General features: G+C 39.7%; 1 protein-coding gene across 1 annotated transcript in view; it reads left to right on the top strand.

The window, feature by feature from the left end:
- The window catches only part of LOC148013555 (nuclear pore complex protein NUP93A-like), a 163,999-nt gene that overhangs the window by 77,568 nt on the left and 66,212 nt on the right, over positions 1-20,219 (top strand). Inside the window, exons 5-6 of the mRNA XM_087668082.1 lie at positions 6,150-6,239; positions 6,875-7,135. Coding sequence (XP_087524208.1) covers positions 6,150-6,239; positions 6,875-7,135 — 351 coding nt within the window. The remainder of the gene's footprint in view (positions 1-6,149; positions 6,240-6,874; positions 7,136-20,219) is intronic.

Here is a 20,219-nt window from a genome sequence, read left to right as displayed (position 1 = left end):
AATGAGTATGAGCCTCATTCACATTTTCGCCTCTAGGTTCTTGTGCTTGAGCTCTCTAGCTCTTGTAGCTTGCTCTCCAGCCTCCTTCCTCCCTCCCTCCCTCTTCCTCACTTCTTTTCTTCTTCTTATTCTTCTTCCCTCTTTCTAAGTTATTCTCCTTTCAAGTTTCTTCTTTCCTTTTTCTTTTTCCATCCTTCTTTTTTTTAAATTCTTTATCCAAGTTTCATCCTCCTCCTCTTGCTTCTCCTGCTCCTCCTGCTCCTTCAATCTTTTTCTAGGTTTTTGTTACTTATCCTCTATCGAAATTCCAATTTTCCATTAGCTAATCATGGCTCGGATCTATTTTGGAGGCATGTCACTCCAATCAAGGGATACGAGGGCTCTGGTGGATCAAAGAAGTGGTGGTGCAACTATTGTGGATTGGAGAAATTGGGGAGTATAATGCATGTGAAAGACCACTTGGCGTGTGTTTCCAACAAAGACATCAATCTTTTGTTGTTATTTCCATCATCTTGCTTCACCTTTTGGAAAGTTAAGGCCCCCCTTTGAATGTTGAAATTTCTTATGAAATTGATTGAACAACCAAGCGTAATGCAATAGGCGACACTCAAAATCATAGGTGGATAACTAGGGTTGTAAGATGACTTGTTGAATAAAGTTGGAAGATTTTTGTCGCAGTTTGCTCATGAACAAAGTGACTTGATCATGGCCTGACTTGGATAAGCTAGTGGTGGCAAATTCAGTGAGTAATCAACAATACTTAGTCAACTTAATACTCAAATGATCTCTCTTTAGTGGTGGCAAATTCAGTGAGTAATCAACAATACTTAGTCAACTTAATACTCAAATGATCTCTCTTATTGAGTTGGAAATCATGGTCCAGGTTGATTTGTTGGGTACAATAGTGATTTGCATAGTGGGTGACGAGATGTGCCCAATGCTCAAATGCAAGGTCAAAGTGTTGCAGTTGAGAGTGAAATTCAGGCATAACATAGTGTATCAACTCAACTATGGCTATGACATTTCTTCTCTTCCAAGAGGGAACTACCGTATATGAGAACCCGTGCGGGTGGAGCTAAGGTTCTTGTTCCTGAATAAGTTCCCACAAGCCTAGGGACACCAAGATATGCCCCATCAAATTCGAACAAGTGGTAAAGTTTGACCTACCAAATTTGAACAAGTGGTAAAGTTTGAAGATCCCCCTTGTGTGGTGTGTGGTTGGAAAGGTGGAATGGATATTTAGAAAATGGTGTAAATGTAGATGTAGGTGTAGCAGAAGAGAAGGGTGGGATTGGAAATTGTGGTATAGCTAGAATAAAAGTGAATGGAAATTCATTTTTAGGAAATTAAGGATTCGATGTGAATGGAGAAGAATGATTTTGAAATTGAAATAATGATGATGATGCTATGATGAATTGAGTGAAGAGTACCTTATTCTTGAATATTACCAACATCTTGCATGGAAGTAGAAACATGAAAAGTAGGAACAAAAGTAAACTCACTAAGTGAAAGGAGGGGAAGAATTTTGAAGGTTTGTACCTTGTGTTTGCTTCTCCAATAGAATGGCAAGTCCCATATGAAGATTTTGTCCTTGCAAAATCATTAGATTTGGTAAATAAACAATCTTACCTTCCAATTGTTGTTGGGCTCGATACATGAGGATCAGATCATACTTGGCCAATGAGAACTCATAGAGTCGTCTGACACCACGATGGACCGATGTTAACTTTGTTGGGCATATTTGTGGGGTGAACTTTTTGTATATGGTGTGCCTGAAATTTCAGGAATGCTGAAAGATGAAAATATGGCAGAAAGCAGTGTGGTAAAAGTTTGGTCATTGGACATGTTTTGAGAGAGAGAAGAGCTTGCTAAGCAAGAAGTGTTATGTCCGAATGAAAGGGTTGAAATTGAAGCAGTGGGATGGAAACAAAGTATTAAGCAATGGACAAAAAAGTGAAACTGGTTGCAATGCCACTGCTATCAAACAGTGATGAAATGTATGATTTGGTGTCTAAGCAACCGAGTTTAAGGGATTGAAAGGACATTGGGTACATATTTACTGCAGAGTCATTGAAAGAGCTGAAGATTGGTTGTAATGGACTTCTCTTGCATGTGGAGAGAAAATGCTTTGAGAAGATGATTGTTAGGCATGGCAAGAAGCTATGAAGCTCACTCTTGCTAGGTTCTTGGTATAGGATGTATTGGAGACTGAAGTGGTGTGGAAGTGTTCAAAGTCATCTTTCCTTTGATAGTTCCTATTTTTTGATGACAAGCTTTCATTTCAGGGCCTAAGTTTCTTGAGAGAGTACTTAGCTTTGATATCATGTAAAGAAATACACATTGACGGATAATAAACACAATCAAAGCATTGACTAGCAAAGAACATAGGTAGGGTTAGAGTAAATCAAAGATAATGAACATTGAAGAAGAAGATGAATGAATAATGAATGTTGACTATGTACGATGCTCAATGCAACAAACACACTATGCAAAGGTGAGACATTGACCGCCGAACTTGAGTGTCTCTAAGACCGGGGCAGAGAGTATGGAGCTTGATCTGATGGCAGCAGTAGTAAATGCAACTTTTGGCGCAGTTGTGGATGGTATGTGATAATCTGTTGTAAATGCAGGCATTCAGGCAGATAACAGCAGTAAACGCAGCACTTCATGGGATGGAATAGTTAGAAAACAGGTCGCAAGCAGTAGGATAGGGGTGGACAATAGTCATTAGATGATGGAGAGGGCTGGACCGCAGATGCCAAATAATGGACAGCAGTGGACAACAGCTCAAATTGTGATATCCTTTGTGAATAGGGTGTGAAGAGTAGAGATATGGCACCTACAATTTGCAAAAACGAGATTGAGCTGAGTGGTGGGCAGCATGTCTATTTATAGGTGGATGGCCTTCCTAAATTAGGGTTTGGCTTAGGGGACATAGACACTCTTTAGGATCGCATTCCTTTTGAATACCGTTTGGTAATTTTGAGTTTTGGTGCAGTAATTAAGAGCTAATTAAGTTTAGGATGCATTTTTAGCTCAACAAGCGTCAGCCTTTGTAATATCACCATTAGAATGGGCAAGCGAGGTTGTGTTTGATTGCTAGCTATAAGAGGATCTCTCACATTGAAAAACATTAGACAAAAGGAAGTGTGCTTTCCATAGTTGTCAGATATGAAAGATATGATACTACACAATATGATAAAATACTAAAGTGTACCTTAAGATTTTATAAGGTACGTTATGATACTAGTACGGATTTTAAAAAAACTTGATTATTTTGGACTATGATAGAACAAATGTTTAAAGTCTAAATAACAATGCTTTTAAAGTATATAAGGTGAATACTTGAGGGTGACATGGCCAAACCTTTATGGCATATGTTGTAGTGCAACATGTGCTACAACTTACAAGTACATAGATGGGAGTGGATACACTGTACGTGAATGATCATACAAATAAGAGAAATGTAGGCTTTAGAGAGAAGTTTTGAGAGAGAGAGAGAGAGAGAGAGAGAGAGAGAGAGAGAGAGAGAGAGAGAGAGTCCTTTTTTATTACGAAAAAAAAAGAGAGAGAGTCCTTTGACTTAGCTTGATAGGATGTTCTCCTAGATTCATGACAGGTTTATGCATGGAAATTTGAGGGTTGCCCTCTTCTGGTCCGGTTGAAAGTGGCTCAATCAATCATGATTAGTATGGTCTCATATTTTTTGCCTCTTCTTCCTTGGACTAAGAAGTCTCTCTTGGAATTGGTGGAGCCATCCGATTTATGTTGCGAAAAAATTTAGAGAATCATTTGGGTCAAGTGTGGATATCTTTGCAGCATCTTACTACTCCAAAATAATTGGAAGGAGTCGCTTTTTTGGATTATGGATGTCAATCTCCATATGATAGCTTTGAAAATGACACTTTCGTAGGCCTAATATGTGCAGCGTCAACCTTGGATTGATATTACTAAATTTTTTATTTAGGAGACTTGTAGCTCGTATGGTCACATGGTTATCTAGGTTTCTTGATGGATGTGCTGAATTTCACGTGTCCTATTAAGCTTTCAGTCCTTTCTGCTTTCTTATTTGACTGGCTCATGGCAGGAGATTCTTCATTTTACAGTTTCGCATCCTCTTGACCTCCAAAAGAAAACTAATTCATTACGGGAGGAAGTGCTGGCCACTGCTAGGTTGCTACATGTGCATGGCAAAGACTTACAACTTGATAAATTTAATTAGGTGGCTAGGTTGGGGTTGCAGACAAGACGTATGCTGTCATTATGGGACAGCATTGTCTTTATTCTTTTGTCACATTCGTTAGTACTTTTGGCTATCTAGAAGCTATAGGTAGATTTGGTTGACCTTGAAGAGCAACTTTAGCAGTATTCTCCATTGGTTGCTTTTCAGCCTTCTTCTCCTCTGCATGATTGGATGTTTGTGAAACCAGATGATTTCTATAAAAGGTTGGCTAATTAGATCTACCATAGGATGGTAGAGGATAAGAGATGGGTCATTAAGAAAACTAATAAAGTATGGCATGCTTGAGATAGCATAAGGAAGTGGCGGGATAGATTTCTTCAATTTTGGAAGTCCAAGATTCCTTAACAAGGGAAATCTTTTATGTGGCGCATGCTTATTTGGGGTCTTTCCATTGGAGACATGCTATGGGCTCAAACGATCTCTTATGGCTGTGATAGATTTGGATCTTTGTTTTTATGTGTGGACCTCGGTGACTCAGGAGCAGACACCCATCCATTGTTGGGTTACGGGCAATATGCCTTCTTTGTCCACTTTGCAGTTAGATCATCCCTGCCTCTTCTATTTCCTCAGATGGATGGCTCTTTGGCACATTTGGCATATGCGTAATGCCTTCTTTTTTGATTCGGCTTGGAGTATCCATGGTCATGTCACGTGTGTTCAAGGATTATTGTTATGGCAGTTTTCTTCCATGGTTTTGGTAGACTTAGTCCCCCTGATGTGGCTTCTCCTTGGCTGCTTATTGTTCTCTCCACTCCTATTGTGCCACCTACGTGATATTTGTGTGTTGTGTTTCGGTGGCCTTTTGGCTTTACTTGTGATTGTTGGGATTTTCTTATATTGACTAGAAGACTTGATCGAAAGACTTTCATTTAAATTAACCTTCTTCACAAAAAGAGAGAGAGAGAGAGAGAGAGAGAGAGAGAGAGAGAGAGAGAGGTGTGTCTGCCAATGCCAATGAGGTGAACTCATCGCTAAGGAATGATTGTCTCCAGGGACCTTTACATTCTCTTAACTGATCCAACATTGAGAAAACAAAAACCTTGTGTTAGAGCATTTCAATAGCATTTGTTGTGAACTGATGCCAACGGATTTGGTGATTCATGACCACAGTCACCATTTGAGCTGCTTGCTCAATGATAAGTACAACAAGAGGGGGGTGGTGACCAAAAAGGTCTTGTTTCTTTGTACGAAATCATATGAATACATATGATACGGTACCATGTGGATTGTCCTGTAGGGATTTGGTCTGTTCTAGGGACGAAGAGAACCGAGGTGCTTTCTTGCAGAAAGAAAATTAAGCTGAGGAAATGCGGTGACAGACCTAATGCTGTGCTTTCAAGAAGACAACTCAAACTTATTGCTAAAGAATATAGAACAGGAGATGAGGGATAAATTGGTTTTTGTATTAAGCTTCTGCAATACAGACTAGACAATGAGGTACTAGATTGCTGGCTTGGTGTTCCCGCTTTATCAATCCTGATTATAGACTATATTTTTATTGGTGTTCTGATGGAGTAAAAAGATACAAAAGACACAGAAAGGAGTTCTTCTGTGGGGAATGTGAAGTTACATTGAAGTGAATGGCAGAGGGCTATAAATTGTTTAAGGCGGCCTCTTGCTATAATTGATTCTCCTGTTACCCCAACGAAGCAGTGGTTTTGTTTAATTTAATCACCTTATGGTATGTTTGGAAGCCCTCACAGGTTTTTATCCTGCACAGAACAAATCTGCACACTTTATAAACTCTGCTTCAGGGTCTCCACACTTGAATTTGCACATTTTGAAACAGTCCTTCAGGGACATTCTTCATGTTGAATATCTATTAGTAGTCTGATTTATGAGTTGTTTGCTGATCTGTTGCCATGATTTTAAAGTGGAGGAACATCTTGTGCTACTTGTGGAATAGGTACACGAGATGACAATGCTATCCGCAATACAAGAAGCTCAAAAAGATAATCTTAGGGCTTTCAGTGACTATATGATGAAGGCACTTGAGGTAAGTGTTCTTCATTCCACGTAAGTGTGTTAAGGGGAACGGACTCCTGCTTGGTTATACACTAGTTTGGGGAAGCATTTGACTTGTCTTTTGGGTGAATACATATTCTCTTGTTGATCACTTCTACTGCTTGGATACGGTGTTGATTGTTGTAGGGATTTTTTGTCATTCAATTGATTTTATAAGGCTGATGCTTTTGTAACCAATATGGTTCGTTAAAAGGTTGTCCTCGTGTAGGTGGTTGTAACTTGTGCTTGTATGTCTTAAAGTGATGGTTCACTTGAATGGTAAGACCACTAGCAATGATTGTAGGCTTATGTTGATAACAATGTCTCCTTCTATGATAACATTTTTTGCAAGTGTTATGAAGTATTCATTATATGTTAACTGTCCAGGAAGTAGTATTTAATTGGCTACTAGCCACAGCTAGTAGGGATTGGTATTCAAATGACATATATAATGTCAATGCACATTTTTGTGGATAGGATGGATTTTTCTGACTCTGAACATTGATCATTAGATTGCTGAAGTAGCTTTTGAAACTTGGCACCAGTACCTTTACTCTTACGTGAATGGATTCTGTAACTAAGTGAATAAATGTTCCAACAGTGTCAATGAATTTTTGCTGCTTCCAGGATGATTGGCAAAGAGAGAAGCGCGACTTTTTACATTGTTTAAGTCGCCTGCCATTAAATCCTGCTTCAAGCACAGGAGCATTACCTACTGGTGCAAAGGAAAGCTTTCGAAGCCACACATTCTTGCCTGGAGCAAAGCCTCAGAAAGATTTTTGGCTGCAGAGTTCTTTGCAAAGCACTTTCCTAGACAGGAAAGCTGCAGCCTATGCTGGAGTACTTGTAAAGCTGAATATGGCAAGAGAGCATGGGGTGCCTTTCAAAGTAAGTCCTTTATCAGCTCTTGAAGCTATGCATTCAAATTTTTTATCGTTTTTGATGAGAATACGTAATGTCTTTTGGCTGAATGCAGTATTTGTGATCTCTGAGGCTTGGAATTAAATGAGTGCATTTAAAACAATCTGTTTCTATAAGCCGAATTACGTGAAAATTACAATAATAATGAGGGATAGGATTTTTGGTTGCATTGGATTATTTGTATGGCCTTCCTTGACTTTGGTTTGCAGTGAGTCGCTGTTTGTTAAGCTGATTTACACCAAAGCTATGTGCAAATTTGTGATGCATTGTCTCCAGGTTTATTGAAATAGTTACATGTATGTAGGACAACCTCCCACAATGAGCTTGAGGGGATCTGTATTCTCTGGTGGTACCTTCAGCAGGGATGTGGGTCTGCAGCTGTGGGAAGGCTTCAGCATGTCTTGCATCTCCTTCAGAGGACCTGTATCCTCTGGTGGTACCTTAAGCAGGGATGTGGGTCTGCAGCTGTGGGAAGGCTTCAGCGTGTCTTGCATCTCCTTGTGGCTCTTCCAAGGTGACTCTTCTGGTGATTTGTATGTCTATTTGAGGTGTGCTTTGATGCGGCTGCAGTTTTGAAAAAGCTTGTAAGAGTGTGCTGACGGTTTTCACTATGGTCCTCTCTTGAGATTGTGAGAGGTGCTCGCTATGTTGGTGCAGCTCCAAAACAAAGTGTACAAGGCAATGCTGATTTAGAAAATCGATCACCCTTGATAGTGGTCCGAATTGCTCTCGGAATAGACAATGGAAATACACTCTATTCTCATAATACACCAGGGACTTGCATATAGTGCTTAGTCTCTAGCTCTTTTTGGCAAAGATGGCTAATCTGATTCTCAAAGGTTTGGGCGGGGGGGGGGGGGGGGGGGATTTTGCTTTTTAATGCGTAGAAGCACAAAGCTAGCCAGTGGCACACACTACTTGATGAGAGAGGTGTATGTTCATGTATCTTTGTTGAATCGTGAAATCATCAATAGATAGTTGGGGAAGATGCTCGGTAGAAAGTCATCTTCATCCCCAGCAGCTTGATAGGCAACTATCCATCTAGATGGCCTTGTTAAGCTCCCCTCTACTAAGCTCCAAGAATAGGGATTCCAGATTGGTCTGTTCATAAAAGTCATTGTTTGCAAAAGGGCCTCATTTGGTATAGATGGTGTTTCTATGTTAGCTCTTACTATCTCATATGGAGTTGATGATAGGAGATAATTATGTGTAAGGACCTCTTTGGTTGTTGCCACCCATCATAAGCCTCCTCTCTATTTGGCATTGGTTTTTGTGTTGTACATCTCCTTGTCTGGTGGTAGAGGTTCATCCCTAGATAGTAGCTCCATATAAGAGCAATGATGTAATAGATGTATCAAAGAACGATGCTCCTTACCTTTGCATTGCCTTTGTAGTGGCTTTTCTCTCTCCTCAGCATTTTCTCTCATCTCCTAGCCTGATAGATGACGGAGAGTCAGAAAACTCCAAAACGATGAAAAGCACGAGCCCTTCTCCTCCCAACCACGCCTAGATAAGTGCTGGCCCCCTGCTTGGATCCCTTTGCCAGCCGTCAACTTCCTGAAGTCCTACTATTCCTGGACTCCCTTACTCTCTAGGCTCCCCTTAACCCCGTTCGGGCGCCCAAGAGCCCGGACGGTCATTCTCGTGCATGTTCCCCTAGATTTACCTTAATGTGACATTAAATGTCACTTTTAATGTCACATTCCATATTTATGACCTTAATGTGACATTAAATATCACTTTTAATGTCACATTTCCTTCCCCTTAAGAATCGGTTTCGTCCTCGAAAACGATACTTGGAAGGTCTAGCTGTAAATCGGGAAACCTTTTCTTTAAAGTACTTACTCGCTCCCATGTTGAGCTTTCTTCTGAACAATCTTTCCACTTAACCAAACATTCTTGATAAATAGTACTCCTCGTTCGCCTATTACGAACATTTAATATTTTTTCTGGTTCATGTGGATTAGATTGGTCATAGAATAACTCCTCAATATTATCATTTAAGATTAGATTATCCAAATCACCCAGCTTCTTCCTTAATTTGCTTACATGAAAAACTGGATGTATTTTACTACGAGCAGGTAGTTGGAGCTTGTAAGCCAATTCTCCCACCCTTTTAAGTATTATGAAAGGACCACAATACCTTGGTGAAAGCTTTGGACAATTTCCCTTTTTCATAGTTTTAGTTTGTTCAGGCACCTTAAGATAGACCAATTCTCCTTCTTCAAAGGAGATGTCTCTTCGGTGAGGATCTGCATATGTTCTAGCTCTATTTTGAGCTTTTTTAATATTTTCTTGAGCAAATTTTAACATACTATTCATATCCTCCAAAAAATCTTTAGCTGCCTGAACCTTTTCCTTATGCAGTCCTACTGCAAAAGGAGCTCTGCGCTGAAACCCATACATTAACATAAATGGACTATATCCAGTGGAAGAGTGCTTGGCACTGTTATATGCAAACTCTGCTATCGGTAAATACTCTTCCCAATTAGTTTGCCTTTTACTTACATATGCCCTAAGCATATCTTCAAGAATTTGGTTAACCCTTTCAGTTTGCCCATTTGTTTGCGGGTGATCCGTCGTACTCATGCTAAGTTTAGTATCCAATTTCCTAAATACCACACGCCAAAAATGGCTATCAAATTTTCTATCCCGATCAGAAACTATATTTGCCAGAAGGCCATACAATCGGTATATGTTATCTACGAACAATCTAGCAAATTCTGGTGTTTTAACATCAGTTGAAGTTGGAATAAACCTAGCCATTTTGGTTAATTTATCCACAATCACCTACACAGAGTCGTGCCCCTTCTGTGTTCTAGGTAAAGCAACAATAAAGTCCATGGAGATACTCTCCCATTTTTCCGAAGGAATTTCTAATGGATGGAGAAGTTCTCCCATTTTTAATTTTTCAGCTTTATTAACCTGGCATTTATTACATTTGACCACATAGTCAAGGACGTCCTTATTCATTCCAGGCCAATAGAACTGCCTTTTAATAAGACTATAAGTCTTATTAACTCCTGGATGTCCCGCACTAGGGGTATCATGACACTCAAAGAGTATGTGGCGCCTTATTTCTATATCTTTCGGGACACATACCCTACCCTTGTAGAGTAAATAACCATTATCAATGGTAAAATTCTTCCACTTGAATCCAGTTTGAGCAACCCCTGATGCTCCATTTCCTTCTTGAACATCCTCAGATTTTCCTCCCTCAGTAGAAGCACTTTCAGTTGGATCCCCATTTTTTATTGCTTCCCATATGTTGGAATATGCCGGATCAACCTGGCATTTTCCTTTTAAAGATTCAAGCAAGTTGGAAGTGAACTGAGTAAAACTCAATTCATTAATGATGGGCATTCTGCTGAGTGCATCAGCTACTATATTATACTTTCCTTTTCTATATTTGATCTCATAGTCGAACTCTTGGAGGAGTTCGGCCCATCTGGCTTTACGCCCGTGTAAATCTGGTTGATCATTAAGCCACTTAATGCTTTCATGATCCGCTAAAATTAAAAGTTTAGCACCATACAAATAGTGCCTCCATTTCTTCATTGCATGTACTATTGCATACATCTCCCTCTCATAAACAGAATAATTCTGTTTTGCACGATCTAATTTCTTGCTTTCAAAAGCAATTGATCGACCTTCTTGTAATAAGACCGCGCCTATTGCCTTATCACTGGCATCAGCTTCAACCACAAATGGTTTATGGGGATCTACTATTAATAGTAATGGACCTGTAGCAATAGCTACCTTAAGTTTTTGAAAACTTTCATTTTGATCTGTTCCCCAATTAAAACTTTTCCCTTTCCCTTTAAGTTGGGCTGTCATTGGAACAGCTATTTTGGCATAATCTCGAATGAATCTACGATAAAATCCAGATAAACCTAGGAAGATCTGCAGCTCTTCCAAGTTTCTTGGAGGTGGCCATTCGATAATTGCCCGTACTTTTCTGGATCCATGTTAATTCTCTCTTTCGAGATAATATGCCCTAGATATTTGACCTCTTGTGCAAAGAATTCACATTTAGTTTTCTTCGCATAAAGGCAATGCGTTCTTAACAGTTAGAATACTAATTGTAAGTGTTCCAAATGTTCTTATCTTGATTTGCTAAAGATCAAGATATCATCCAAGAAGACTACTACAAAATGTCCTAGATAGGGCCGTAAAACACTATTCATCAGCTTCATAAAGGTAGCTGGTGCATTAGTGAGGCCAAAAGGCATCACCAAAAAATCATAATGCTCGTATCTAGTACGAAATGCCGTCTTGGAAACATCTTGTGCCTTAATTCTTATTTGGTGATAGCCTGATCTTAAATCTATCTTTGTGAAGAATTTTACCCCTTGCAATTGATCAAAAAGATCTTCCATTCTGGGCATAGGAAATTTATTCTTCACCGTTATTTTATTAAGTGCTCTATAGTCAACACAAAGTCGTATAGAATCATCTTTTTTCTTTACCAATAAAATTGGTGAAGCCCAAGGTGAATTACTAGGCTGAATAAATCCTTTATCCAGGTAATCCTTAATTTGTCTTTCAACTTCTTGAGACTGTGTTTCACTTAACCTATACGGTGGTTTCGAAATTGGGTGTGTATCCTTATTTATATCAATTGGGTGATTTATTTCACCCCTATCAGGTGGAAGGCCACTTGGTAAATCAGAAGGAAACACATCTTTAAAATCATCTAACAAACTGTTCAATTCATTATTAACATTCAATTCACAAACATAAGAAAATTGTTGCTTAATATTACAGAAAGTAAAAGTATTCTGTACAGGAAGAGACCATAGCATATATACCTCACAAACTTCCTTCTTTATCAGCTTCTGAACTTCAGTAGAACACAGCAAAGGATTATCAGATACTTCATGTTCACCTTGAATGACAAAAGTCTTACCATCCCTTTCAAATTCGAGTGTATTATGGTGATAGCTACGTTTTAAGGATGGTTCCAATCCCCATAGCCACTCCCTTCCTAGAGCAATATCAGCTCTTTCCATGTTCATTATTTGGAAATCAAGCTTATCTTTATATCCTTGAATCTCGATTTCGAAAATGGATACCATTGTATCCCATATTTTATTGTCTTGGCCTTGCATCATACGAACAACATATTGATGCTCACTGTTTTGTTGGGGAAGTTTCAATTTTTTGACAAGTGCATAATTTATAAAATTATGTGTGGCAGAGTCATCAATCATGACTCTAACCCGTTTCCCAGCTATCAATCCATGTACTCTAAGTAAATCATGTGGCCCAAAAGTAGGCTGCCACATAGAAGTTGACATACAACACTTATGTTGTACATCCATGTGCAAGACCTCTAAAGATTTATACTTTTCTTGGCCCTTTAATTCTAAGGTCTGCACTACATGGATTTGTTTTTTTTTCCCCTTGCCCTTGTGTTTATCTTTTCCTTTATCTTCCCCTTTTTCTTTTGAGGGCAATTCCAAGCCGCATGGTTAGGGGATAGACAATTAAAAGACAATTTTTCTTATTTGGCCTTATCAAAGTCATCAGGACTTAACTTTGGCCTCATATATGGTTTCTTTTCAAAAGGTTGTTTTTTACCCTTGAAAAATGGCATTTTTCTTTTAAATTTGCCCACAAATTTTGAGGTTTCCAATTCCTTAGACTTGGGCTCCGTATCAGTGAGACTAGTGAGTGTACCTGGACGCGTACTATCTTCATAAATTAATGCAAATTTAATTGCCTCTTTAAGCCTCTTAGGTAAACTCCGTTTTACTTCCTTTTTACAGGCTTTGTCCAGTCCCCTAATGAATCCTCTTGTTTTTTGGAATTCATCAATTCCTTCTAGTTTGAGGATTATCTCACGATATTTCTCCAGATATGTCAGCAGACAGGGGTCTTTCCTTTTGTCTAACATAATCCCAATCTTCCCAATTTCGTTCCATTTCATTTTCAGGAAGAAATTCTTTTAAAAAGACGGATTGAAATTGAGCCCAAGTTTCAGGTATTTTATTGGCCTTCTTTAAAGTTCGCCACCACTTATATGCTTTGGGCCCCAAAGTTAAACTAGCCTCCAGTGTTTGGAGATGTGGTGGGGTATTTTTCAATTTATGTAAATCTTTCCATTTTTGGAGGAAATTAAAGATTGTGTCTTTATTCCTATCTTTTTCCTCCCCGGAAATATTGAGGTGGCTTTATATCCTTTAGAACTGGATTATCCCTCAATTTATGGTAAGTTTGGGGTTCCTTAGAATCTCGCATGGTCACATCTAAATCTTTCGATGAAGATGGGACATCCAAGGTTTCTATTTTATTTTTATCTCTTTTCAACAATAAAGTTAACTAAGATTTTATTTCAGTAAGTGTTTGAGTTAAAAATTCCATTTGAGCCCCCTGAGTTTGCATACGAGCAGTAAGATCATCGAATTGCTCTCGCGTGGCAAAAAATTCTTCCCATTGTTCTTCTTGTATGTTTGGTTCATGGGGATCTACCATAGGTTGATCCCCGGAACTAGAACTTTCCATTACCCTTTCTTTCCCTTTTTCTGCCATTAATACACTGGAATTGGAAAGCAAAAATAAGAATTTGGATGGTACTTCCCTGATTTTTAATGGCAGGCTGCGGTTGCTGGTTTGGAAAGAAATCCGAAGAGTAAGAAACAGATTGTATCTTCCTGGATTAGAACAGTGAAGTAATCATGCTGGAAATTCAATTTCCTGACTTCAGTCGTATTTGACATTTTTCTGTCCCTCTCACAGCAGTCGCAGTCATATCCGTCTCAGGAGTAGTCGCATTAACCCGTCAGCAGTAATTGTGACAGAATCACGTTTTTTTTAATGACCCACGTCTGATGCTAGCAGCTCCACGCCTGATCTGGTCCTCACGACCCTGGTCCTTGCGACCCACGTTTTTTTCTTTTTCTTTTTCTGCCCGTAACGTTTCTACCCGTAACGTTGAATGTCACATTAATGTGACGTGGCGCTGCGCTTCTTTTTATTTTCCTTCACGGCCCGTTCCGACGGCCTGACCCGTCGCGTTTTCACTGCGCCAGGTACAAACGCGATGTGACGTGGCGCTTCTCCCCCTCGTTTTCTTCACGGCCCGTCGCCTGGTACTCACGCGACGTTTCAAAGACTGACGGCCTGACTGGCGACTGACAACCTGACGTATTTCTGTTCGATTAACGATCTGAAACATAGGCTCTGATACCAATGATAGATGACGGAGAGTCAGAAAACTCCAAAATAATGAAAAGCACGAGCCCTTCTCCTCCCAACCACGCTTAGATAAGTGCTGGCCCCCTGCCTGGATCCCTTTGCCAGGCGTCAACTTCCTGAAGTCCTACTATTCCTGGACTCCCTTACTCTCTAGGCTCCCCTTAACCGCGTTCGGGCGCCGAAGAGCCCGGACGGTCATTCTCGTGCATGTTTCCCTAGATTTACATGTGACATTAAATGTCACTTTTAATGTCACATTCCATATTTATGACCTTAATGTGACATTAAATATCACTTTTAATGTCACATTAATGTCACATAGCCTTTCTATAGCCTTGCTCCAAAGATTGTAGCATTGAGATCACTAGAGGCTGAGAAGTTTCAAATTTCTCTACTGTAAATCCCTAACTTACAGCATAAATTAGGGTTTACCAGCAACTTCGAGAAGTGTGCCACAAATTGAAAGCTCAAAGACTTTTATTCAACAGGGCTGAAGTTGTTTTTAGTCAAATTCAAGTTGAGGGACCAGCAAATCAATGGATTTGGGGCATTTCTTATCTCCATCAAAGCGGGTGAAGGCTAATTGACTACTCCAAAGATTGTAGCATTGAGATCACTAGAGGCTGAGATAGCCTTGCTCCAAAGATTGTAGCATTGAGATCACTAGAGGCTGAGAAGTTTCAAATTTCTCTACTGTAAATCCCTAACTTACAGCATAAATTAGGGTTTACCAGCAACTTCGAGAAGTGTGCCACAAATTGAAAGCTCAAAGACTTTTATTCAACAGGGCTGAAGTTGTTTTTAGTCAAATTCAAGTTGAGGGACCAGCAAATCAATGGATTTGGGGCATTTCTTATCTCCATCAAAGCGGGTGAAGGCTAATTGACTACTCGAATGAAAGGGAAAATCAAATTGAAGACTTGTTATCATTTTGGATAGCAAGGAAAGTTGGAATACCGAAAGGGATTGGGAAAATCCCATTGTATATCAACTTCTTCTTCAATGAAGTTAAATAAATATTGCAAAGGGCGCCAGTTTTGGGGCCAATAGGGTGTCCATTGTCCAATATTATATGGTAAAGTGTGCATTTCAGTTTTGCGGATTAGTTAATTGCTGTAAATAGTCCTTAATTAGGTTATTTACCACACTATCTGAGGAGGAAGGTTGGTTATAGTGTCCCATGCAAGGGATATCATGAAGGTATGTGTGATGGAGGTCTAGTCTCCCCTAAATGTGCTTTTGTACCACGAGATGTGAAAGGAGATTCTTCATCTTTTGCTTACCTTGTCTTGAGTTCATGTAAAAGTACCTGTCTTTCTCGAGATTCATAAACCGAAAGTTGTTTTGGAGATGTCCTTCTTCAAGTGTATCTCCCATGCCATGCTCAAAGAGGAATGATATCAATAGTATAAGAAGTAAAAGCAACATACTTGATGTAGGAGTAGTGAAGAGATATGAAGGAAGTGGTGTGCTCTTTGTGTTAGTTTCCACATGTGAATGGCCAGTCCTTGGTGGAGATTTTGTCCTTCTTGCATAGTCCTCAATGAAGCAAACACACTATGCAATGATGAATACTAAACCTCAAACTCTTGTGTCTTAAGGATTTCAGCAAAGATAATGAGCTGGAGAGTGTGTCATACTCTTAACGGATTGGAAAATGCAGCAAGACAGCCTCGTGAGTCCCAAGGTGTTTGGTAGTAGGAAATGCAATATACTGGAGCTAAATCAGTGGTGGCAGATGGCCAAAGACGGAGCAAAAAATTGCAAACACTAATATGGATGATGACATGGCAACATGGTAGAGGGTCCTAATAACAAAATGCAGATTTTGATGATGATTGGTGCAAGGCAACATTTGATCTGGTAAGGCGGTAGCTCAAGACTGCAAATTCGGTTTGTGTGATGGTGGGCTGTGGATGGCATCTCCTCTAGGGCAGTAAATGCAAACAATAGATGGGCCGCCTAGCAGCAAACGCAACCTCTTGTGGCTGGTAGTCAATAGGTGGCAACTGGTAGGGATGGTAGACTAGGAGAGAAATGTGGTGAAAAAGCACTAGATGATAGATGATGATGAGGGACAGCTTGGGTTGAGTCTCTAGCTCTTTTTGGCAAAGGTGACTAATCTGATTCTCAGAGGTTGGGTTGAGTCTCTAGCTCTTTTTGGCAAAGGTGACTAATCTGATTCTCAGAGGTTGGGGGGGGGGGATTTTTCTCTTTAGTGCGAAGAAGCACAAAGCTAGCCAGTGGCACACACTACTTGATGAGAGAGGTGTATGTTCATGTATCTTTGTTGAATCGTGAAATCATCAATAGATAGTTGGGAAAGATGCTCGGTAGATAGCCATCTTCGTCCCTAGCAGCTTGATAGGCAACTATCCATCTAGATGGCCATGTTAAGCTATTCTCTACTAAGTTCCAAGAATAGGGATTCCAGATTGGTCTATGCATAAAAGTCATTGTTTGGAAAAGGGCCTCATTTGGTATAGATGGTGCTTCGATGTTAGCTCTTACTATCTCATATGGAGTTGATGATGCACTCCTTATCATTTAGGAGATAATTATTTGTAAGGGCCTCTCTTGTTGTTGCCACCCATCATAAGGCTCCTCTCTATTTGGCATTGGTTTTTGTGTTGCACATCTCCTTGTATGGTGGTAGAGGTTCATCCCTAGATAGTAGCTCTATAAGAGTAGTGAGGTAACAAATGTATCAAAGAATGATGCTCCTTACATTTGCGTTGCCTTTGTAGCGGCTGTTGACATAGTGTACTATCAGAAGGACGTGAAATTTTATTGCTTGGCTTAGCATGTGATCAAAAGTTAATCAAATGTACTAATGTGACTTGCACATGTGAGGTGCAAGCTAATAATTTCACAATGTAGGATGCAAGACCTGTAGATATTAATTGGTTCGAAGGCAAAAGTTGTAATAAGTTATGCGTGATTGGTAGAAGGTGGTACCGAGTGTTGGATTTGGGCCTCGACGAATTTATTGGCCAACCACTAATGTCAGTGGTGAAATTAGAGACTAGACATTAATTAATTAATTAATTAATTAAGAGTCTGAGGGTCAATACTTGTTAGGGATACTTGGAAGATAAATTGGCCTGGCCAATTTAATTATTGGTTGATGGAATTAATTTTATGAATATTAGAAAAATTATTAAATTAGTTTTCAGAATTAGTATTCTGAAAATTAATGTAATATGTTGGATAATGCTGGAAAATTGGATTAGAAGGTTGCTACTTGGAAAAATTTGCTAATGCAAGTTTGAAAAACGTTTTTAGAGGCTGGTGGAAGTCTATTCCAACAATTGTGAGAGGAGAGGAAGTTGTTAGAGAGCAAGGAGAGGTTATTGATGTGATTTTGCCACTGCTAGGGATCAATCCTATAGCATGTGACAGTAGTTTAGAACCTTTCAGTGGTAGGCAATAGCAGCTGAAGGTCCTTCTGGTATAGATGATAGCATATAGGAGGGGACATCATTCTTTTTGGTGGTCCTAAGTTGTAGGTGGCAACTTTGATGGGTTTTTAAGCAAGGTAATAGTACTTTTTGAGCGTTTCTCACGATGAAAGTTTGAAGTTTCTCTCTGTACGTCAGCCATCTCTAAAGTTATCTAAAAAATTTTCAACAAATTGAGCCATTAGAGGAGGAGATTTCAATCAATCTCTGTTGTAAACCCTAATTTACGGCATAAAGTAGGATTGAACAGCCATGTTGGAATGCATGCTTATAATTGAGAGCTTAAGACTTGAATTTAAAAGATCCACTACCAAAGGTAGTAAAATACCCTCTTGCGTCAAGCTGCCCAACTGATAGTAGACTTTTCTCCACTAGACTTTCTTCTAATTTGCTCATTGAGAATAGAACTTCTAACACCATCGAACGTTAAAGCAAGGTTGTTGCTCAATGAAGCAACTAGAGACTCCTAGCCATGAGGCAAATCCATCAACAAGAAAATAGTCTTCAATTTATCATTGAACTGCTAAAGTTTTGCAACTGGCTCAAAATCCTTGTGAAAGCACTCAAATGCTCCGATGTTGGCTTTGACTCATCCAACTCCATGTGTGCAAGCTTGCGCATGAGATGCACTTGATTTACTGGAGTTGTATTTTCATAAGCGTCCATAAACTTTTTCCATGTGGCATAGGTTGTATCAAGACGCTTAATGTTTGTAAGTACATCATTAGATATAGCCATTTTATTATATGCAATGGCCTTTTTGTCGAGTCTATCCCAATGCTCATTTTTCATAGCCGTAGGCTTTACTTCCAAAGGAGCATAATTGCAATCCTTGAGAAACAAAATGCCTTGCACCGTTTCCTTCCACAAGTCGAAACCAGTGCCATCAAACCTCTTGATTTCAAGAAGGGGTTCGGTGTTGTTGCTACTAGAAGCATTTGCAGCCAATTTTCAGCAATGCACCCAAGGATCAATATTGCAATTTATGACAACGAACAATGAGCTGAATATTCGGCTAATATCAGCCCAAATTTTCAGTCAATAAGAGCAAGGTTCAGTCCAAGTACATGTACAACAGTAGAACGGATGATTTCAGCGGTATAACTGAGATTTCAGCATATAATCCAAGTATACATCTTTGCTAGGTAACTCCAACTTCAGCAATATCACCAAGAATACATTTGCAACAATCCAAGATCTGCAAGTGATCACTAAGATTGCTGCAATATGACTATTCAAGAATACATCAACTCAATGGGAGCTGCCCAACATGTGTACTGCAGACATATGTGACCAAGTCAGCTCTGGGTACACAAAAACACCAAGATTCTCTGCAATTTCTTAAAAAAACTCACAAGTAGAAATAAATCTCACTGTGCACAGCACCAAGATTGCTTCAACAATGTTCCTAGTGTACATTTCAGACATCAATTTTGCCAAAATTCTCAGATTTCAGCCAAAGCCCCAAAATTTTACCGACCAATCTTGCAAAACCGGGCAAAATAAGTAAGATTTTCCAAAATCTTGCAAAAGCCCCAAAATTCTCAGGTCAAAATGTGCACTTATGTCAACAAATTTAGCTCAGATAAGCAAAATTTCACTAATATGAGAAATGCCCCAACATTTTCGGAGCCAATGTGCATAATTTCTACAATTTCTTGGTCAGATTGTCCTATTCTGGATCACGGTTCTCGAATCTAGGAAAAACCCCAAAAATTTCAACCAAAATGGTGTAGTGTGCTTGTGCACACGAACACCCGATAGAGAAAAGAGAGAAGAATTGCAGAGGAAAAAAACTTTTTAAATCGTTGACTTGCCTGTTTGCCGCATATCTTGGTCGACCTGTCAAGTCAACCTAGCCTGTCAGCCCGTTGCACGATGGTCAGTGATCAAGCCTGGTTGCATGTTGGTTTTGTCGTGCTACACGCGACTTGCCCCGTTTGTAGCACATGCACACTATCTGCCTAGTGTGTAGCGCGCGCACGCGCACGTACACACACACACACACACCACCTGCCTTGTCTGCAGCACATGATCTGTATCGGTTGTTTTCTTGACTGCTTCTTGGTCGTCTGTTGCCAGTCCCACGACTTGGCACACTCTTGGGAAGTGGGAATGCTGTAACTTGTGCTCTGATACTAGTTTGTTGTGCGTGAGTGCTATGGTGTGCATGACAGAAATGAGCAAGGATCGAGTTGAGAGCTGAGTTGAGAGTGAGGGAATCGAATGTGAGTGTACGAGTGTTGCACGGTACACAAAGAATGAAAATGTATTTATATGTTAGGATACAAGTAAAGGGTGTGTTCACACCCGTAAGTTTATACGCATGGGATTAATGGGAGTTTACACCCAACATAAACTGACTTAGTGGTCGTTGGATGTGTCGGATG

This window comes from Lygodium microphyllum, chromosome 26 (assembly GCF_053477565.2).
Source record: "Lygodium microphyllum isolate KBCC chromosome 26, Lygodium_microphyllum_v1.1.10, whole genome shotgun sequence".
Taxonomy (NCBI): Eukaryota; Viridiplantae; Streptophyta; class Polypodiopsida; order Schizaeales; family Lygodiaceae; genus Lygodium; species Lygodium microphyllum.
Note: the sequence above shows the minus strand (reverse complement) of the source record. Positions and strands in the feature narration are given on the sequence as shown.